At 37.4% G+C, this 23,015-nt stretch overlaps 1 protein-coding gene and 1 long non-coding RNA gene across 4 annotated transcripts; one reads left to right on the top strand and one right to left on the bottom strand.

Moving 5' to 3' along the window:
• Window positions 1–450: 450 nt before the first annotated feature.
• LOC131223024 (uncharacterized) lies at window positions 451–13,422 on the top strand. 3 transcript variants are annotated; one of them, XM_058218304.1, is made up of 10 exons: window positions 451–610; window positions 786–842; window positions 6,805–6,902; window positions 7,162–7,231; window positions 7,592–7,640; window positions 8,620–8,673; window positions 8,757–8,845; window positions 8,935–8,982; window positions 11,561–11,620; window positions 12,997–13,422. In XM_058218304.1, exons 1-10 carry the CDS (start codon window positions 551–553, stop codon window positions 13,081–13,083), a joined length of 672 nt encoding a protein of 223 aa, XP_058074287.1. In that variant the 5' UTR covers window positions 451–550; the 3' UTR covers window positions 13,084–13,422. The 3 variants fall into 3 exon arrangements, with proteins under 3 accessions (XP_058074287.1, XP_058074289.1, XP_058074288.1); XM_058218306.1 differs by lacking the exon at window positions 11,561–11,620; XM_058218305.1 differs by lacking the exon at window positions 8,620–8,673 and having other exon boundaries at window positions 452–610.
• On the bottom strand, window positions 10,596–11,245 carry LOC131223025 (uncharacterized). Its single transcript, XR_009160265.1, has 2 exons — window positions 11,115–11,245; window positions 10,596–10,867 (listed from the first exon to the last, which is right to left on the bottom strand). It is a non-coding gene; the product is annotated as an uncharacterized LOC131223025 (long non-coding RNA).
• Window positions 13,423–23,015: the final 9,593 nt, after the last annotated feature.

The raw sequence follows: 23,015 nt of genomic DNA, 5'->3' as shown, positions 1-23,015 counted from the left end.
GGGCCCCACAGTCACGTATCCATCGACTCGTTGGCTCCTCCTTCGTTGGAGGATGAGGCTACGTTAGCCAGAACACATCCGGATACGTGCGATCATATTTGAATGATCCAAACCGTTCATATGATCAGCCTCACCTTAGATGGGAACAAAACTGGAAAATATAAACTATAAAACAAGTTGTTTTAACCCTCCGATGATTAGAATCTTTCCCTTTGAATATGGGCGGTACCATTAACCTTTAAAAATAATTTAACATTTTAAAATTTAACCTTGGAAGTTTTATAGTTATTTCCAAATCCAAAGTAATTTCCGTCATATAAACGGTTCAGATCATTGAAAAAAACCCATTTCAACGGATAAAATCCCGACGTATCTTACATTAATACCTCGCAATGTATTGTCGCAAACCACAAAGTCGAAAGCGTCAAATTCTAGTATATCCTCGCTTCTTTTTCCTTTATTGCCGGTTAAAAAAACACTGACACTAGGGTTCGGGTCTGCTTCTATTTTCGATTCAAATCCCAAAGGAAAGAAAAACCCGAAGAAGAAGATGAAGCTGAAGCAGTTAGAAGGCTATATCGGGAATCTCAACCAATTCTCCAATCCAAAGGTCCCTCTCCACTCTATATCCACCATCGAAGCTCATTTCTTTCTTTGAAGATTTTTCTCAACCTTCTTCCCAAAATGCCATTCTTTTCTACAGACAAGCTCTCTATTTCTTCTCTTTTTAATCTTAAGAGATGAATTTCATTGAATGATTTTAAGTGCTGCTGCTGCTGCTGCAGATTGATCTCGAACAGTATCCGACAGGAGCACACATCGCGTCCCGGTTGCTTTATACGGTATCTTTCCATTGCATTACCTTTTAGACATTCATTGCGTTGTTGTGTATGCGCTACTTGAGAGGGGATTTCTGTTTCTTTGGATGCATTTGCATGTATATACCAAAATGTATATCTCATGTTGACTAATGTATGTTACGTTTTTCCATCTTGGTGCTGATATAACTTCCACATTTCAAATTAGAGGAGAGATTTTTTCTGCATTTTGCAGAAATAAGTTTAGATTAGGGTCTTGTCTGTTTGGTTCATGCTGTCTGAATCTATGAGTACTAGTCACACAGGGCTTGAGAATGAAGAATTCTAATATGATCAGTATCAGCCCTTAAATTTACTATAACTGTTATAGTAAATTGGAATGATTCAAGTTTCTTGCAAAATCAAAGCTAAAGCGGTGTTATAGTAAATTGGAAAGTCAAAATAAAGCGATTGTAATGATCTCCATACAAAATTCCTTCAAAGATTAGAATTTAAAGCGTCAATCTAAGACAACTTAGTTGAGCAAATGTGAATTAGGAGAATAGAACAATAATGGATGAAATATATTAATTTCGAATGAATTATTCGAAATGTATATCAACTCACAATTTGAATATAAAGCAAAATGACTTGACGATCAAATGAAAGAATCCAGTATGTACGAATATAAAAAAAATGAGCTGAGTCTATACGAAACTCATTGGCGATTGTGACGTGGTTGAGACTCGATAATTCTCTACATGACTCGATTGAGTCACTTGCTGAGAGGAGTCAAACAGGCAACCTTCAACACAGGTCTAGATTGTGCTACCAGCACACCACAATGATAATCTGTGTTTTGCTTGGTTATTTTATTTGCTTCATCTTTTGAGAAAGTTCTCAATTTACTTGAAATTTACTAGTCAGATTCGATTGATTCTTTGAGTTGACCTGACTCGGCTAGACATCAGGTTGAGCTTTTGAGTTTTTGAACTATGAATAATGGTATATGGCAGAATGAATTTTAGATATTCTAAGTAATATAAAAATGGCGAGTAAATTTAATGCAGGGGCATTTTCACACTGGGCTCAAGTGGGGTCGCCTGTTGGATGCAGGGGCACACTCGAGGTGGGTGACCCATGCGATTTGGGGCCCACGGGGGAGGTCTCGTGTTCGAGACTCGTTACCAGGGGTGAGTAATGCGCATTTCATACCGGGCTCGAGTGGGGTAGCACGTGAGATGCGGGGACACACTCGGGGTGGGCAACCCATGTGATTTGGGGGCCACGAAGGGGGTTCGGCTGAGGTCCTAACCTATGAGATATGGGGCTTGGGCTATGAGATAAAGGGATTAATTCGCCATATTCTAATACTTCGAGCTTTTAGAGCAAGTGGTTAATTGTCCTACATCAAAATTCAAGTCCTGAATAAAGGGCCCTGACTGTTACATATTCAATGGTTAACTAATATAAAACAGAAGAGGAACTCCATCTTCTTGAGGATTTAAAGAGAAGGTTCAGATCTTAGTCATTTATTCAGTCTTACAAATAATAAATTCAGATTCTCCTTTCAAACCCTGGCCCCAAAATCCACAAAAATCACCCAAGGATCCACAATATCCCTAAAGATTTTCTCTCAATCCCTTCCTTACATCCCCATGCATATCCTCGATCCATCCAAATCTCTCCCTTTCTCAGCTATAAAATCCCCAAACACCCCTTGGTTGTTCATAAACAATTCCCCTCAAGAATCCCTATGAAAAGGCATCAAAATCACTCTTTTCTCTATTTTCTCCATTCCTTCAATTTTGTTTTATTTTCACTTCTTTTACACTCCATCGCGGCAACTCGACACACATCCGTAATTGATTACCTGGCTTGATGACAAGCAACTAGCATAATCCGGGAAAGCTTAAGCTCAAGACTTAGATTTTGGTGCAACTTGGTTCTTGAGTTAATGAGATCTCGATGCCCAAATTGCAAAAAATATAAAAAAAGTATACCCACAAGAACAGGGGAGTAGAGAGGGAGAGAACTTTATTGATATCAACCTTCTTTCCTTACAAAAACTTTAAGAAACTCACATTTACAAAAATATTCGAATGCCTAACTCCTACATCACCAACCCCCTTTTATAGATCCAAAATGAATCTTTAATTAAAATCACCCCCACCTAAGAGATTGATTTTAAATCAATCACAATTTATTTCAAACCAATCTAATCTTCCTTAATATGGTAAAAGCCTAATAATAAAAAGCAAACATGGAAAGTAATTAAATCTCTAAAACCGGCTCATATCTTCAATCATATCAATCACATCTTCAAATCATCCCCCCCATATCTTCCAAAAATAGTAAATTATAATCCTTGATTTAGGCCCCCAAATCTGTTAATAATCAGCGCATGTTGGGCTCTTAGGTGGGCCGTGGGCAATGGGCCTGCATTAGATTTCTATTTCTTTTGTTTCAATTGATCTATCATTCACTTCTCTTAAAGTTTTAATCAGTATGTTTACTCGAAATTTGGGTTTTCATCCATTTATCAAATAATCAACACCCATCACTGAATTCCTCTGTTAAAATTTGAATTTACTATATGTGAGACTAAATAAATGACTAATATATATATATATATATAATCTTCAAGAATTTGGAGTTTGTGTCGTGTTTCATATTCTTTCACCATTGAATTTGTAAAAGCCATGACCCTCTATTCAAGACTTGAACTTTTCCCCACCGCTGTTTATACTCCTCGGGGAATAAGAAATTTATTCTCTATCATATGCTAGGAAAGATAGTTAAAATTTGCTCTTGACACATATTATTGGATCAATTCATTTGAAATTCAGCCAATTTCATTTTAAATTCATACGTTGCAATATTCATTTGAGATTCAACCCATTCGTTTCATATATAGTGAATTAGATTCAGCCCATCTGTTTAGTTGCATATATTGGATTGTTCATTTAAAATTTAGTCAAATTCAGTTTACATATATTGGATCAATTCATTTGAAATCCAGATAATTGAGTTTATGTCGATTTATCTCATTTTGTTTAGATTCGTACATACTGGATTCTTTCATTAGATAGTCTATCCATTTTGCTTTATATTCATAGGTTGATAACTTGATATACATTGAATTAGCTCATTTACATTTCAATCCATTTTGTTTTAGATCCATATATTGGATTAGTTCATTCAAAATGGATGACGACACGTGGCACATTTGTAACATTTGAAGATGAATAGTTTGATGTGTATTATAATAGAGACAAGTAGGTCTCAAGTTTTTTTAGGAACAATAAAGGCCATGCAATGGTAAAAAGAACTTGGATAAACTGTCCTTATCATTATTGTTTTCAGTTAATGTGTAGAAAATTAGTAGACAAAATTATGGATGAAAGTCTTGTCCTGGATTAACCAAAAGGATTGAACTTTTTCTGCTAACAGACAGCCCCTGGGTGTTAGTTTCTCTGCGTTGGGAATTTATTGCGTGCGTTTGGTTTCTCAGTCGGTCCAAATTGTAATTGCCCAATTGAATGTAGAAGAAGTGACCAAATTGGTTCTGTGTCTTTGGATGCTCAATCATACTGAGTTATAATGATCTGATTGAATGCAGAAGAAATGACCAAAATTGGGGCGGGTCTTTTTTTATTTTATTTTTATTTTTTGTCAAATAATGTCAAAATTTCAACCAAAAGTGTATAGACCAAGCCAGAGGTGACCCTCTCATCACCTCCCTAGCCGAAATAGGAAAAGTTGGAAAAACCATAAAAAAAACCTCAGCCAATCCTAGCAATTAGCTTGAGTGGTTCCATTTAATTTTGTATTAACAAGTCAATCTCTAATTGCATTTCTAAGTGTTTAAATTGGATCACTGAGAATACATTTCAATACACCATCTGATTGAATTGCAATAATTGGTTGAAAAATGGAAATGACCAAATTCCAAGTACATTCCTTTGTATTGGTTTTGAGAGATTGGATGGATCCCATATTGCAATTACATGACTTTCTATTTGGATTTGGAAAGGGAATGAAAGTCCAATTTGATGGCCCTTCCTCATTATGAACGCTAGGAAACTTTGGTACAACCTGGTCAATCTCTTTTCTAATATGAACTTTTTCTGTTCAATGTGCATCCAAACATAGCCTAAATGGAGTATGTCTAGCCCCACTTTTGTGATTTCCACTCTATTTAAGTGAATTATTGCAATTCAATTCAATTGATCATCCAAACACAATCCAAATCTTCTATCCTTACTGATTTCTCCTACCCCTAATTTTAATTCTTAAGAGAAAAAGATGTCCACCAATGTTGAATAGAAGGTGTATCATCGACATATAGAAACATATTGACAAGCAATGTTTTATATGTCATATCAGTCTTGTATCACACCCTTGGGATATGGGATCATTTTGGGAAACAAGAGGAAATATTGCATGTGTTGGGTGATGTATTGCAATCTGAGGGAACATTGGGAAAATGATGAATTTTTCAATGAAACTTCAGGAGATGTTACAAGAAACACATTTAGAACTCAAAATATTAAACACACACACACAGACACCCAAACTATGCACTGTTGGACAAATTGATGCAATTATATCTCGGCCTACACTTATCAACATATCCATAAATTGGCCAATGTAGGTTGATCATCATTTTTTAAAATGTATTCTTAATCCTTTTTATTGTTTTTCAATTAAAAAAAATACTCTAAAAAAAAAAAAAACTTTTCCCAAAAAATAAGAAGTGTGTGGCCAATTTGTCAATCATCCTAAACTCATAAACATATAATTTTTCCAACTCTATTTGCATTTGGAAGGGTGAAAATGGAAGAATTTTGGATCTTTCCAATTTCTTCATTTACCACCTTCAAACTCGAAAAAGAACTTGTCGTAAAATCCACGTTAATGCATGAAAATCATTCATAGATATGGATTTGCTACTACTTCCTTCCTTAGCAGTACAAAATAAGCAAATTTAAATGCATGTAATCTAACTTTTCTCACTGAGGGGTTGCAGCCCGTTTCTACTTTTGGATTGCGATTTTCCCACCAAATTCATGTTTTGATGCGAAACAACTCAAATGGAGAGTTGCCAAAACACACAAGCACAATTTCCCCCAAAAAATTTGAAGCGAAAAAGGTTTTCTGTTTTCTTTTTCCTGATTTTTAACATTTTATATTTCCCCTAAATTTCCCTGATTTTTCGCTGCATGTATCATCAAATCACATGCATTGATCGATACACTGTAAATTTATAAAGGGCCTGAGTGTGATATATCGCAATACACACACAATATCTGCGATATTTTCATTGACATGGGGGATTTTTACATATCCCCCTGGTTTCATGTCGCGCTTGTGCAATATCGATTGTATTCTTTCCCATGGCTATAACTTACATACAAGCATTTAGCACTAGATCCTTTCCTGTCTTAGTTTCTCTTGATTGGTTTCCTCATAAAAAGAATCCATTTGAGTGTAGGATATGTGATTTGAGTGTACAATTTGAATCATACACCCAATTGTATGATCTGTATCATGAATTGTTGGATTCTGAAAGACATAATATCACTTCTAGATGTTTGGGCAGTGTGTTTTTAAAACATCAAGGTTTACTTACATGCAATTTAACTTTAGATTGTTTATAACTTATAATTGAATGTGACATGAATATTGCTATCATGTCTGTCATTGTTCATTTTAGTGGTTATATTATTCATGCTTCCTGCTTGTTAGGAATACTAGGCCTTTGCATGCTTATTTCTTGGGCGGTTGAACTCCTCAATGGTATATTCTTAGATGCATATGACAGAATGAGGTTTTTGCTATATGTATGCACTCAAAATGGTTCAAAAGACATTGTTTTTGTCCTTTTTTTTTTTTCCTGTGAGAAAGTTTTGTACATAATCTGGTTATTTTTTTATAATGGCAATGGCCCAAAAAAGTGTTGAACCTCCTTTCCCTTTCCTTTGTACTTTGTGAAACATTCCAGGCAGAGAATACATTTGGAGATATAAGTGGCAAGGTGGTAGCAGACTTTGGTTGTGGTTGTGGTACATTGGGTATTGCAGGTGCTCTTTTGGGTGCCGAGTAAGTACATTCTCTCCCTCATTTGGTTAGAATCTTTTTTGTTTTTCACATAAATTGCTTACTCTCTGCTGGAATGTTTTCATTTTGATGCCACCCACTGGTATGAGTTTTGTTCTAATCCAAGGTGATTTTGTGCATTTTACAAATTTCAATTTTATATGTGAGAGCTAAACAGGATTTTTCAGTTTGTAATTTTTGATGAAATTTCCTTTCATGAACTTATTCTAAATTGATGAGACGTGCTTATGTGATGTGACAGACATGTGGTTGGCATTGACATTGATTCTCAATCTTTAGAAATTGCTTCATTAAATGCTGCAGATCTTGAGGTAATATCATGTCCTCCGCTTTTGTGTTTTGTCATGATATTGATCAGCTTCATGGAGTCACCACCACCACCACCACCACCACCACCACCACCACCATTTAAGCCTTATCCCAATTAATTGGGTTGGCTACTTGGACTCACTATATATGATATTTGATTTTTGCAATGAAATCATGCCTATTTACATTATTGACCATTTGCAAGGATGAAATGTGAAGATATTGTACTTTTTATACTTTTCTTTTTCTAAACCACCGGTTGCTATGTTACATATTTTATGATATCTATGTGCAGGACATATTTGTAGAATAGAGATGTTTCACTGACACGTTGCTTCTTGGTTACATATTTTCATGGGCAGTTGGACATAAATCTTATCTGGTGTGACATCAAAAATTTAAAATGGAGAGGTAAACATTTAATCCCTTGTCTTGTTCTTTTTTTTGAATAATGAGGACAGAAAAAGGGTGCATATGGAAAAATACTATTTGCATTGAACAGAATGGGTTTTGATGGAAATGGTCATTGTGCTCAATTTGCCACTTGATGGATTTTTTTTAGCAGAATCGGTTTTCCACACTTCCTGAAGAAATGCATATTTCCAAATGCAAGATGACACCATTTAAGTAGTATCAACGGGGAATTTCCAAATTGGGCTAGTTTTGTTGAACCCTTTTTTGCTCCCCTGTTTTAATATGGTTGTGATAACATGCCTTCTCCACAAGAGTATTTGGAGCTGCATGTAAAGATCAAATCATGAATTTTACCCCTATAGGCTGCTCCTATTTTCAGTTGTTTGTTTGAGATAAGTTGTTTTAACTTATTCAAGTTTCTCCTCGTTAGGCAACTCAACTGCCACTGCAGAAGTAAAAGGCTACAAGCTTCAGTTTACTCTCCTTGGGATCTCCGACATGGTTTGAGAACCTGAAAACTTGACTTGGAGGTCCATTGGGTCGAGTCGATTTGAAGACTCATTTGAAAATTCAAAATGCTTGAAAGCAAGAATTCAATAATTAATAATTATTTTAAATATAAAATGTATTATAAAAATGCGTAAATTAATAAAAATATGAAAGCCCTGGAAAAACTTGGGTAAACTTGGTCAAGTTTTCAACTCACTCAAAGGGACAATGAGGAGCAGAAAAGAAAAGAAAAAAGACTTGAAAAAAAATTCGATGGAATCTAATCGAGTTGGCTTTAATCTGATTGAGTCAACTTGGCCAAGTTTTGAATAGGCTCTGTGAGTTTTTAAACTGTGATTTCCTATCTGAACAGTATGGGCTAATTTTAGGATACATGCATAACTTTGGAACTACCTGTAATTCCTTGCGACTGATCTCACCTCACAAAACCAATTTATGGCAATCTTGTCCTTGTCTCCTTTTGTAGTTTTCAATATAGTTTGCACGCTTTCCCAAGCTTTGGGACCCAAGTTTACTTCCAGTATGTAATACGGTATTGCTTTCTACTTTTTGACCATTAAGTTTTTGAATTGTTTCTTTATCCAATACATCCTATTTATGTAGGCAAAATAGTCGACACTGTTGTAATGAATCCTCCATTCGGGACTCGGAAAAAAGGTTCCGACATGGATTTTCTCTTTATGGCTTTGAAGGTGAGAACCAACTATTTGTTCAATGACTTGGTTCATGCTTGTTCTATTTACCTGTTCCTTAAGTTCTCTCCTTGTAATTGTCATGGTAGGTTGCCTCTCAAGCAGTCTATTCATTGCATAAGACTACGACAAGAGATGTAAGTCATTTTCTTTACCAGTTTCAGTCAGTGCTGTTTTATGATGGAAATTTGCTGCTGTTCCAAAAAAAAGAAAAAAGATGGAAATTTACTCTCTTCTTCAACTAATAGATAACGGATACACGACGCGGGAACGCCACACACTAGCTCTCTAATATAAAAACAGCAGTCAATGAGAACTTCGAATTGATGATACTTGGATACTTCAAAATAGGAAATGTATCTGCACTATATTATTTCTGGAACTTCAATCTTATGTGAAGAATCCATATCTATCCATGTCCATTCCATATCCGTAATATTACAGTCACTGTTTATATATATATATCTATATATATAAATATTATCAACGAGGCATCACATGTTATGGCGTCCAAATACTTTTACTTGTTCAAAGTATCCGTTGTGATAAAGTAATGAGAAAGGCGTTTTACATGGCTGGATACTTCAATTTTTTACACTAGCTGTGTTCTCTCAGCCCTCTTGTCCATGGTTTTGAATGTTGGTATCAGTCAGCGCATCAGCCTGATGGAAAAATGATACGATATGGCGGCGCGTATTGGTATAGGGGCCGTATCGGTCAGTTTTTTTATTTTTTTAAATTTTTTTAAAAGCAAAAAAAAGGAAAAAAAAATGAGATATCCAAGAATCTCTCTCTCTCTCTCTCTCTCTCTCTCTCTCTCTGTTTGGTATTTTGATGATGTATTTAACGGTGTGTTCGGCCATTCTTTGATGAGAGTGTTGTCTGTTGGTTTGACTTGTTGAAGGTCATGTAATTGGACCCTAATTGAACACAAATCAAGCATGATTTGGTGAACTAGGGCCCATTACATTGAAATGCAACAAAAAGAAGATGAAAAAATATATAAAAAAGTGAAGGTTTACCCTTTTATTCCGATTTTGTCTATAATGGCCCACTTCGCTTTGATTTGTCGAATCCCATTCAAATCATTTATTTTGATCCCAAAATAGGTCTAGATTTAGCCTAAAATTACTTTTTAAACTTCTTCTATGGTTTAAATGGAAAAAAAAGAAGAGGAGAAATGAGTGAAATTTTGAAAAAAAAAAAAACAAACAAAATTGGGCCTATGGGAGTATCGGCCTTGTACCGGTGCCGATACGGGTTAGTTTTTTCGTATTGGGCCGATATGACCCCGTATTGCGTATCATCTCGTGCTGATATGGATTATAGCCGTATCGGCTGATATGATACCGATATTCATATCTATGCTCTTATCTGTGAGGGCTGCTAGCCCACATGGGACTATACACACAACACATGTATAAAACTGGTGAGTGTGTGGGACATCTCACATCTGTGCTGCATAAGGTAGCCCTCTCTGCAACCGTATGGAAAATCAGACCCATCCACTCATCAGACGGGCCATGCTTGTGTCTTGAATGTGGACTATTGACAAATCTCGTCTTTCTAACCGTTCATTCATTTTGTATTGTGGCAGTGTGCTAGTGGCAGTTAGGGGTCAGATTCCATAAATTGGTCCTCTAATTCCCCTTAAAATCAAGAAAGAGATCCAAAATCTCTAAACGGTGCTCATGGGGAAGGAAGACTATACCAAGAACATAGAGAGTGTTTTTTTTTTTTTTTTTTAAAATTATTTTAAAAATTTGTGGTCATCCTGCATATATTCTTCCTCTTATCGTTCTCCATTGCTTCTGTGGATAGGGTGTATTTTATAGAGGATACAATTAATTTTTTGTGAATAGATGCTTCTGTAACTTTCAGGGTCTGTCAGCCAGGTTGTGAGCAGTTTGAATTGCATGAACTGATGTGCGTCCCATTCATAACACCAAATCCTACTTACATCTTAGCTCTTTGTTTGTTTTCAATCTCACTTGTATAATCTCGTGTATGAGCACTTAAGCACTGTAGTGCACGAAAGCAAACCACCCCCTCCCCCCCCCCGGCACAAAACCCCGCGCGTGCGCGCAAATGTTGGTGATGGAGAACATCATCCACCTAATGAATGGACCAGCTTGATCTCTTTGTGTACGTGCGCACGCACAAATGTAGGCTGCATCATCTAACTGATGAGCGGATCAGCTTGATTTTTGTGCATGCTCATGTTGATGGGGAAGGCCAAGGCCAACTTATGCACTGTTTGATGGCCCACTTGTTCACCTCAATGTCATGTATACTTTGTGGGGTAGCCGGGGTAGCCCCTATCTATCTGGTTTTGCGAATGCAGAAATTCATCCGTTCAACAGTGTTATGTCCTTGAGATTCATGTTTTAGTTGGATATTTCTCATGAATGATCTGACCGTGAGATTCAGGTTTAAGGTATTGAGCAAGGTTTTAAAAACCCTTAACTCAAATGGGACTTGATATGGACCCTATAACAACTCCACGTTTGGTTGAGCACTCAATGTGGGCTTTTGTGTTTAAGGAGCCAGTTCTCTAGTCTGATTTGTAAGTTTCCTGCATAGTTGAACGTGTGACGGAGTCATTCCTCGTTTGTTGATGCAAGAACTTGATTGAGTTTTAAACTCTACTGCTGAGTTTTAATCATGCTATCCAATGTTTCTTTTCTTGTTGTTGCTGCCTTGCGAGGTTTGTAGCATGTGAGACGAGCAGCCTTACGTGATTTCAATGCTAAAAGTGCCGAGGTTTTGTGCGAGGTAAGTGGCAATTACCAGGCTTCAAGTTGTCTTTTTCTAATCAGTAATTTCAGGCCCTCATCTTCTTTCACCTTAAAAGAGTGAAAATGCATACTATTTTGATCAGAAAATGGTCAAAACGCTTGGGAAGTTGGTGATGCAACCAAGACAAATACCCATGTTTCAAATTAGGCACACCACTTCTTGATGAGCAACCACAGAATTTCTCCACAAAATTGATAATTGAGCCCAAAAGAGAAACAAGCTATGCATGCTATAGAAGACAAACATGTCAAGGGAACGCAACACATGCTTAAAAATCCCAAGAAATAACTTTCTAAGCAACACATGCTATAGAAGGCAAAACATATCAAGAGGAACAAACACATGCTTAAAAATCCAAAATAACTGTCTGATTCACATGGTGTGCCGTAAAGGCCGTTACGGGGCCATAAAGGCTGTTACGTAAAGGTAACGGTGGCAACCGTTACACGTTACGGGGTCGTAACGGCCGTAACAGCCGTTATGGAAAAAAATGACATGTAATTGCTGTTAACGGCACATTATGTCCCCTATAAAGGCCATAACAGCCTCATAATTGTTTGTTATGAGGCAAATATAAGTTTTCCATACTGTTTAATCAACATTATGGGGCAAATACAGGTTATTCAGGATTTTTTTTTTTTTTTTTCCGATAAAAAAAGAGACCGTAACGACCGCTACGGGGCCGTAACAGCCGTTACAACCCGTATCGTAAAGGTAATGGTGGTGGCTGTTACAGCCACCGTTACCATTACAGAACACAGTGATTCGCTTAAATTCCATATGCATGACTGTAGATTTTTAGTCTTGTACTTTGGCTGTAGTTCAAATCACACTATTGGTTAAATAATGAAGAAAACTGAACATAAAATCCTATTGGCTCAAACTAATTGTCATAACCCATCCTAAATTTCTATTGGTTGAAACACATCACCCTAGCTAATCCGGAGTCTTCGCACGTATGCCCACGTCTGAGATCTAGGCCACTCCACTGGTAGGCCATGCTGCGAACATTACCAGGCGCAAAAACCGGACAGGTGCACTTATTAGGTGGACCATACAAGTAGAAGAAAAAATGGATGGTCAGAAAAGAAAAAGGCCAATATGTGGCCTAGTTTTTTCATAGGGCATGCTGCCAATGTGCCCAACCTGACGATGAATGCTCCATATCCGGCACATGAACTCCATGCTGGCATGCGTGCCACAAAGTCTCCTCCATCTCATGGTAGTGAACATAGCATTCTTTGTTAAATACCATAGGTATACATGCCATGTTCGTGAACATGCATGTATCGGTGTTCTTTCTGATACATGGTTGCATTCGTCTTACTGCCATCTGGTTTGTGTTTTATCAGCTTCGGTTCGACGTGTCACAACTGTACAAGTACCACAAGAAGAAAGAGGTTGATATTGCTGTTGATCTTTGGAGATTTGTTCCCTGATCACATGAAGAGGAGATGGTAGTCAACATTCATACCCCATCAATTGAAGAGGGAGATCAAAAGGGGTATGTAAATCTTTATACCAGCATATATCAGAAGTCAATTCATGGAAGAGATGAATGAAAGGGGTCTGAATTTCATGAAAAAAAAGGTCCGTAACCATTTGCGCTATCCCAGGTGGAGCACCATGAGAGGGGCCTTGGGATACCAGCAGTTTGATGCTCTGATGTATTTGGTTTTTGTAATTGGTGTAATTTATTTTTGTCATAAAAAAATGTTGAAAAACTGAGAAAGGATATTGAACTAACTCCAGGAGTTCTGGCTGGATTATTCTGGTCCTATGGTGTAGATCAGGTGGGTCATAGTTCAGGGTGACCGCTTAAACTGGATCTGGGCTCGCTTCTGAGAAATGCAAGGGTATTTCTGCCGTGGGTTTCTCTCCCTGGTTTGTTTTGTTGTATTGGACGCCCCCATCATGTGCTTGTCATGGAGTTCCGCAGAAGAAAACCTCTCCACTGTCCATGTGTTACGTGTATGGTGGTTGGGACAGTTGATTTGGTGGGTCAACACATGGATGTGCAATATCCCAAAAGGGACTGGTAGCCATGCAATCAGTGACCTGGGAAAGGGCAGTTTGCTCAAAGCAGAGCAGTGGTCCATGTTCAATTGGTAAAACTCACATCTGTATCGTCAGATTTGTCTGATCACAGGGGCCCACCCGTTTGGTGGCTGGCCATATAAAAAATCCTGATTGCCGGGACACCTTTGTCATGTTTGCCAGGTATACTGTGTGGTTGGTGCTGACAGCATCTTCTTGTTCCTTTGGCGTTTGGTGATTTGATTTCCGTCTACCTTCAGGTTTTCTCCTCAACAGAGGATACGATCTAATACAACTGCTATGCTAAGCTCATACCACAACTAGTTGCTTAGAGCATGTGGGATAGTCCGAACGTGGATCTGGATTATCGATTCATTGCTCTTGCCAGGCGATGATTCAAGAGCCACATTAATTAGATGATCCTAACCATCCAATCAATAGCATGCAAAAAACAGATGGTCAAGATCAAGTAGGGAAAAAGGGCAAAAGGGCAGGGCCTGACTCTTTCATATGAATAAAAACCAAAAGTTAAAAGACTGGGCCTAGTATGATGTTTGAGACCCCCCGAAATAATGATCTGGGCTGAGACTTCATATGAGTCCTAGCTTGACTTAAGACGTGGACTTCCTTCTTTCGGCCGAACAGGGTCAAGATGTCATTGATCAGTTTGACAAACTGGGCTTGGACGAGCCGTCTCTCAGATATAGAAAATTCCTGGAAGAAACTCTTTTCAGGAAATTTTCAGGGTGGATGACTAGATGTAACACACCCTATTCTGCCGAGTTGGGAACGACTCACCGCCAACTTGGGTTAGTCTCGACTCGAGACTGGACCAGGCAGTACTAGTTACCGAGTCTTTTAAACCATTGCAATCGAACATTGCCTTTGCCTCCTTTCATGAAATCGTGCTATATGAGTTCTTTGTTAAAAAAATAAAAATAAATAAATTAATTCTATGGCCTCTCTCTATTCTAAGAGACAACATGTATTAATATTTGTCTATTCATATGTTTTTCATCTTGAAAAACATTCCAACTGAGTTGTGAAAAACAGTGACTGACCTTGTTTTGTGGCGGCAACAGATTTGTTGATGAATGGTTACAAGCCATATGGGTCTATTTGGGTGCACAAGTAAATTAAATCAAAAGCATTCATTTTAATCAAGGAAATGGTAAAGACAAATGATATTTCTTGAGTATTCATAACAGGCAGCCCTTCAGCCATTGTTGCATTACTTTCATCATTGTTTGAAAATACGAAAACTCAACTATACTCGGTAACCCAGTCGCGGACTCAAAACTCAGACCAGTTTCTCAAAAACTCCTACAAGTTTTTCTGAAAATTTCAGTAATATTTAGTAGTTGAATATAAAATATCCCTACTGCACAATGGATTATTTTAACCCTGGAATTAGTCTTCAAAGATCTTCAACCTTGGGTTTTAAAAGAATATGGGAAGGGATTTAAAATAAATATGAGGTAATTAGGTCCATTAGAAGTGTGGCTGGTTGGCAATATAAAAAATGCTGGGCAATGGCTTAAATTTGTCACTCAAACATTTCCTCTCTCCTGCATGTAGGTGTGTCAATGTGCCAGGTTTGGGCGGGCTAGGTTAGCCCTATGTCTGGCACGACACATATAGTCCAACCCCAGATATAAAATTGATAAAATCCCTATTTCCCACTTGAACGTACCTAATCTATTATTGATCAAGTGGGCTACATATGCACAAAAAAACAGACACTTAAAATTAATGGTTTACATTCAAAATGCATGGGTTGCATAATTAAAGAGTGAAATGATATATTGGTAGGATATAAAGCATTTATATATAAAACTGGGTCAGGCTAAAATGGCTTCAGCTCAAGCCTGGCTCAAAATTTGATTGGGCTTTGCATTTCAGGCCTAAGTCTGTCCCATAGGCCAAGCTAATAGATCCAACCCAGCTCAAAGCTGAGTCAGGCTCGTCAGGCTGCATGAGCAGCCTGGACTAGTGCCACCCTTCTTGCAGGTGGCCCACATCTCATCTCTTTCCCAATCTACATCCTTCTTCTCTCTAAACAATGTCAGGTCTCACCAAATGGAGTTCAGTTTTATCCAGTTTTTGTAATATTTTGCCTTTTTTTATTAAATTGTTGAATCTCTTGAGTTTTGACTGAGTTATGACCAAATTGAGTTTTTCTTGAGACAATGAATCCGGTCGAGCCAAGTGGGTGAGTCTAATCTAGTATTTTTCTGTTTCAAAACTATAGTTAATCCAACTTGAAATAAATATAATAGCTCATGGTTGACAGATTGTGTTTCACCAACTAACTAAGGAAACCTAATCTTGGTTATTTCCACTTCATCATGCTAGTAATTGCAATCTGACTTGGAATCTGGGTGGCGACAAATTTCATGTGGAAAGATCTAGCAACAATCACAAGCGTGCACTTTCATTCCTCACCATGTGCTCAGATTTTCGTAACTCTCAGATGCATTCATTTCAAATACATGGATGTGTTCAACACACACCCACATGCATGGCTTTACATGCATCCACGTCATATATCTCTAAATCCTCTATGTTTTTCAGTGAGTGACTTGTGGTGGTTGAGTCAGGTCAAATCAGTTCCATAAATAGTACAAAAAATTAATGAATAAAGCATGGGAACAACTATAAATAATATTCAGTACAGAGGGCGCCACGAGCTCTTGGATCACATTTCAAATGATGAAATCACTGATACTCTGGATGATTACGTTACTTCATATGCATGCACTCAAAAATTGTTCATATAGCATGCGTATTGCTCAAATCAGTCCGTCCGATTCATCCACCTCACTTTGGATGGTCGTAAACCAGCTTTTGTAGCAATCCAATTGGTGGGGACATCCAATAAATGGATAAAATGAATCAACGGTATGGATTCCAGTCAGTGCTACTTTTGGGCCACGGCTATCTACAGTGGGTCCCACAATCTGGTTTTCTTAATGCCAGTTACATGTACATGCCCCGCCCATATAATATTCTAATTGCATGTGTATAAACCACCACACAAGTCCAGAGTATAAGAGAACTCCCATTTACAATTGGAGTGATATCACATCTTAAAACCATCCTTGCAGATCTCTTAAAGACTTTGTTGGGAGATATGCATCTGTTTCCAAGGCTAGAAAGGAAACTTCATTGCCATTTTATTTTACACATGTCATGGAATGATAAGCTTCCTAGTCATAGAAGCTATTTTGTTAGAAGCAATAACCCAAATAAAATAATACAACACTATCTTCTTCAGTCATCATATTATTTAATATAAACATAGGAGTCTACTCCAATCTATATATTTTAATATTTTATTGGAGCCTGTATCTTTGGCCAACAAGATATCCTTTGTTTATAAGATTTAGGTCATTCTATTTAGGATCTCTCCCTCGTGCAAAGACTAAGGAGAGTAATATTCATTTGAAGCTACTTTGGAATCTCATCTCATGCAACCCAATTTTTAATGGTATAAAATTAACTTGGAAGATAGTTGATTGGTCTTCTTCTTAAAGTAAATATTTACACTTTAAAGGTACATGCTTAGGTTTTGTAACCAACCCCCCTATAGAAATGTTTGTATTTAATTGGCTCGTGATTTTCTAAAAGACGGTACAAACTTGGTGAAAGAAATGGAAAATACCAAACTATAAAACTCAAAAAATGGAGTGAAAGAAAGGGCCATATATATGTAATACACACACACACACACACACACACCCAAGTGCGCGCACTCTCATACACCCATGCACTCACAGGAATTTCACCACAACGAGATACTTGAACCTATGACCTTATGTTGAAACTCAGTCTACCACCAAGCATGAGTAAGGAACCATATGCGTACATATATGTGTATATATTGCAAAAGAATTAGATACACAACTACCACCATTATCCTAGTCTTATCTCAATTAATTAGGGTTGGTTACACAAATTCTATTTCACCATTCCACTCTATCAAGGATCAAATCCTCAGTTAAATAGCAAAACAATCATCATCTTAGCTTATCCCCAATTAATTAGGGTTAGCTACAAATCCTATTTCCCCTTTCCACTTTATGAAGGATGATATCCTTAGTTAAATTGCAAAAACTAAATCTTTTAATTTTTTCTTATTTTTATAGATAGGAGCACACCAACTGTAATTTTATTATTAGTCGAGATAATTGATACAACTTAAGAGTAGGGGAAAGCCAAAGCTAGCCCCTACCTTGGGTAACTCAACCCTTCTCTTTACAAGCAGATCTAGATACATGACACTTCGAAAAAAAAAAGAAAGAAGAGTGCCAAGATATTCACATGCAAATAAACTAGATTAGAAGGAACGTTTAATTAAAATAGTTAAAATTTTTATGTGCATGAGTAAAATAATTCTTTGCCTCTCAGGTCCTTCCTTTCAAGTAATTGCCTATATAAATTTATACCTTTCCTTTCAAGTAATTGCCTATATAAATTTATTCCTTTCTACTGAATTTTGTTCACCTTTGCAACTACCAATGGGTCTATAAATCAATTCAAGAAGCTTTTTTTCTTTAATAAAATGAATTAATAAAACAAGTTATAGTTTTTCTTAGAAAGACATTTTTTTACCTATCTGCTTAAATATATGAAGTTTTGAATGTTAAAGCATCTACATTAGTTGGTCTGGACCATCACATTTAAAGCCACAATTCCACAGCAAGGATTGTCGGGTATGATTTTTATAATGGGTGTCATCCATACTAGAGTTGCCAGATGGATGGTTTAGATTCACCTACTGTACAACGCGTTTACTGCCTAGGATTGCAACTACCCATATGATCGTTCATCGTGCGATTCGACAGGTCAGGATCGTCCCCATTTTCTCTCAATACCAGCTATTTATTATATAATGATGGTACAACGATCATTAGCCTTAAAAAAAAGTTGGTTTAGCTAAGAATCTGGATTTATCAATCAAGTTGTAGCAAACCATATCTAAGGTAGATCTTGATGGTACCAAGGATGTTGGTTGTATCATATATAAATAGTTTTTGTAACGAGGGGAGACAAACGCCACCACAGCATTAATAGCTTGCATTTCCTACCCATCAGCTGCTTGAACTTTACACCTCCTTAGATCTCCATGTCATAAGGTGGAAAGGGCTGAGATGTATAGCATCTCCACATGTGGCCATGAACCATCTTGGCAGTTTCCAAGGCCTCATTACAGGTGTGAGAGGACGCTCATCAGAACGAAATCCAGGAAAGACTTCTTTATTCTGAAATCAATGTATTATTATTACATGAAAGAGCTTTGCTAAGCGCACATGCATGGGTAATAAAGCTCATGCATGAGCCACACATGTGAGCATGCAGATGCGAGATCCAATCCATCCATTAGGTTGGTCTATCCTTTTACATACTTTGTCAAAAATAATAAGTAGACCCCAATATTGGAAACAGGTAGACAGGTTAGAAAAACCTCAGATAAGTTTTCAGAGATGTAGTTTTGTTAACTGTGGCCTACCTGACCAGTGCATCAACCTGATTCTTGGGTAGAGCATTAACAAGGTGGTGACATTTTGATGGATGGATTGGATCTAGTACCTATCGTGCCAAGCTGGCACATGTTTGCCATGTACATGAGCTTTATTTATCAAGCTTGTGGGGTTAAAAACCTCTTGTAAGAAAGAAAGGTCCCCACCTTTAAAAATGTAAGGCCAGAAAGCATGGAGGGTGGGTATCATTTTCTAGAGGCGGACTCTGGTACAGTGTGCTGGATCGAGAGAGTCGTCCATAGCCCAATACATGGTACGAGGCCAACGTGGCTACTGATCCAGACTATCCATCTAGTGGATCATATCTGAACTAGTCCACATCAGAAAGTCGCATCGACTGAGCGATCGTAGCTATCAGATTCTTTTGTTGAATTTTATCAGCTAACAATCTTTATCTCTAATGTCTATTGAATGCTACTGTTTTTTGATTAGGGTTAGCTGTTTTGCAGATTTTATTTTCAACTGTAGAGCATCCATTGTCAAAACCCACTGACTGGTTGGTCTGGATTCACCAGCTAACCTAACCCATATCAGATACTGGGCTATGAACTAACCTTCTTGATCCAGCGCGCTGAGGGCAGTGCCTTCTCCCAATTCCAGGTAGGGCGTACATGAGAATCTCGTGGCTTAAATTAAGCCCATGTACATGTGTTCATCAGCGTATGTATATACGCCTAAATGTGCGTGTGGATGCATGCATATGTGCTGGGTGTATGTATACTCCAACTTATGTATATCCAATGCATATAACACCAATAGATTATGACATTTTTGCCTCACAATTTAGTCTTCACAACATTTATTAAGTCTTGGGTCTTTACTTTTGCCGTAGTAGTAGAATCACAAGAATTTCAGCACTAGGTCAGGAAACCATTGATTGAGAGAGAGTAAATTTATCATAAAAATGTTAGGGCATGGCATGAAAATGTTGAGATTTGCCACACTTGGATATAGAATAGGCTTAATAACTTTCTTTTAATTCTTTTAATGTGCATGGTTGTCACCAATCTTTCTTTGAATCTTTCAATTATAAAGACTAAGATAAAGAGGTTCTATAGAGCCACTTTAATAATGATGTGACATTATGGATCAGTAATCAGCCAATAACTAGAAATACAATGATGACAAGTTACCCACCTTTCATTCTCTCTCTTTCCATGTCTAAGGTAAACTTAAAAAAAAAAATAAAAACAAAAATTAAAATTTAAAGGTGTGGGAGCACACCACTTGGATTTCATTGATCACAAAGATGCTACATAGAGAATGGGTGGGCACCACAAAACAATCGGGCCTTACCAAATTTTAAAACTCATTCAGGCAGCAACCAGAGACAAAAAGCTGGCCGGCCTATCATATTTATACAAAGAGGGGCCCATAAACTTTTCAGAAAGAAACCAAACCTATTTTATTCAAAAGTTAGCTGCACTTTTTTTTAAAAAAAAGAAAAAATTTATTTAAAGAAACGCGAACTGCACCTAAACCTATCCTATCCAGAACCAACTCCCCACGCGAGAGACAAGGAAAGGTTAGAAATAGTCAGGAAAATCTGATTCTGCTGATATGAACTACCCTAGTGGGCCAGACTGTTAGCTAACTTGTTGGCCTCTCTTGGGGTGTGCTTGACTGCAATGGTAGATGTGGCTCAGATGGTTTTGAACCAGTTTTTCCAATAAAACACGGCCCATGGAATATCACCTGCTTTATGGAAAAGGTCTACCACAGCTAGCGAGTCACTTTCCACCTCGACATTGGAAAAGCCATTGTCCTTACAAATTACAAGACCGTCAATCACAGCCTTAACTTCCACTAGGAAGCTCAAGCCCACCCCGTAGCTAAAAGAGAAAGCAAACTTAAACTCGCCTGTATCATCTCTACACATGCCTTCGCTACCTGAGGGCCCCGGATTACCCTTGGAAGAGCCGTCTACATTCAACTTCACCCAGTCCCGTTTTTGCTTATGCCATTTAACAAATGACAACGAACTAGACGTACCTCTCCCTAAGGTAAACTTACATGTAGCTCTACTTTTTCCTCAGCTTGATTGTTTTTTTTTTTTCTAAACTATTACTTATACAATAATTTATGGGTGAAACAAACAATATAGCAAAATCTTCATTGCACTAAATACAATAATTTTTGGGTGAAACAGACAATATAGCAAAGTCTTCATTGCACTAAAATGTAAGTGACGTAACGACACAATTATAATAGTAAATAATCATTATAATTGCCATTTTATGTTATAATTGGAAATCCAAAGAGGCCCAAAATCTCTCTCTCTCTTCTGTTTTTTCACTGCATCTTCTCCTTGGTCCATGTGTGTCGGCAGGCCATCTCCCTAGTTTGTATATTATACACGTGTCTAATTTGCCTGTACAAGCATAGACATCCTTCATTTTCTACGGCCTTTGTGATGGGACCCATGTCACATCCACCACCATAGGTGAGCTATGCAAGCATTTAACCATCACAGCCAGTGCATGTATGTTTGCACGCATGTCTTTTGCACGTGCAATTTGTCTGTCCATGATTAACATCCGTAGTTATATTCATGAACTAAAGACCAAACAAGCTTCCGTGGATGATTTGGCAACAATCTCTTCTAGAATCTTAAAAGAATTCTTTTCCTCTTTTTCCTCAAAAGCTGAGGCAAGGGGGAGCTTCATCCCTTTCAAGGGCTGGAGTCCCCATGGAAACATAATAATACAATATATAGGCAAGACTGTGTGCTGATAGTTCACCACCATTTTTGAAGTTAAGGTATTTCATCCATTATCCATTCGGCATACATGTGACACAATCTGGACCGTCGGAGTTGCGGGCCTCATAGTTGATGGTCTGAGATTCACACCCCTAAAATTACCTTAACCATTTGATTCCCCTCGTAAAAAATGTGGACAGCTAATGATTCCGGTTTTGACCGTCGACCATTGTTAGCCAATAATTGGAAAATTAACAAAATCTAAAGAGGTATGAGTGAAATTAATTAAAAAAATTTACAGACCTAGAAAAACTAATAGAGGAGGAAACCTGAAGCATGGGCATAGAAAAAATTAATATGGAATCCTTAGAAAATGGAAACTATGGATTTTAATAGAAATATTGTTTGGTTTGGACAATAATTCTCTTCCAAAAGTATTAAAAGGTTAACAATAATTCTCTCACAAACGTGAAGATTTATATTTAAAATCCTTCTTTGAAGGACATCAATATCCACAATTTTTTAGTCAAATCTTGAAAATGAAGAAAATATACTTGAAAATCCTTCTTTGAAGAACATATTTCTCTTTCCTACCTTTTCTTTTCTTTTGCAAAAGAACCAAATGTAGAATATTACCTTGAAAAAGCCGTCATTTCCAAGGCATTCGGCATCCTCATACGCCCCATTCGCGCCCATAACATTGAAGTAACACCAATATGTCTACGTTTCCCTGGTTATCACCGAGATCGCTGGCCATGTCTGCATCACTCCTGTCTCTGCAGGTGCCGTACCTGCTGGCTGTCTGAGGCCCCTCACTTTGTGGTGCCTCTCACCTGCTTCCAGGGACGGGTGAGTTTGCTGTTTTGTCCATACCGTGTAGTCCTTGGTTTCTATTTCATATGATAGGTGTGTCCAATCTTTTTGTTTGGACCTGCCCGAATGGATGTATATTTTGTCAAGTCAATAAAAACATGGAGTTTTTAACAAAAAAAAAAAAAAAAAAAAAACACCAACATGTAATGACATTTCTTTATAGTCCAACTTTGAATCAAAGTAGTTGTAACTTGGTGCTTACACCCTAAAAATAAAT

The sequence above is a fragment of the Magnolia sinica genome, chromosome 13 (assembly GCF_029962835.1).
Source record: "Magnolia sinica isolate HGM2019 chromosome 13, MsV1, whole genome shotgun sequence".
Classification (NCBI taxonomy): Eukaryota; Viridiplantae; Streptophyta; class Magnoliopsida; order Magnoliales; family Magnoliaceae; genus Magnolia; species Magnolia sinica.
Note: the sequence above shows the minus strand (reverse complement) of the source record. Positions and strands in the feature narration are given on the sequence as shown.

What these genes read in the sequence shown, in the direction of transcription:
- LOC131223024 (XM_058218304.1), top strand. Translation starts at nt 551, where the DNA reads ATGAAGCTGAAGCAGTTAGAAGGCTATATCGGGAATCTCAACCAATTC. An exon ending in ACCAATTCTCCAATCCAAAG is followed by an intron (nt 611 to 785) that starts GTCCCTCTCCAC and finishes CTGCTGCTGCAG; the next exon opens with ATTGATCTCGAACAGTATCC. An exon ending in CAAAAATTTAAAATGGAGAG is followed by an intron (nt 7,641 to 8,619) that starts GTAAACATTTAA and finishes CTCCTTTTGTAG; the next exon opens with TTTTCAATATAGTTTGCACG.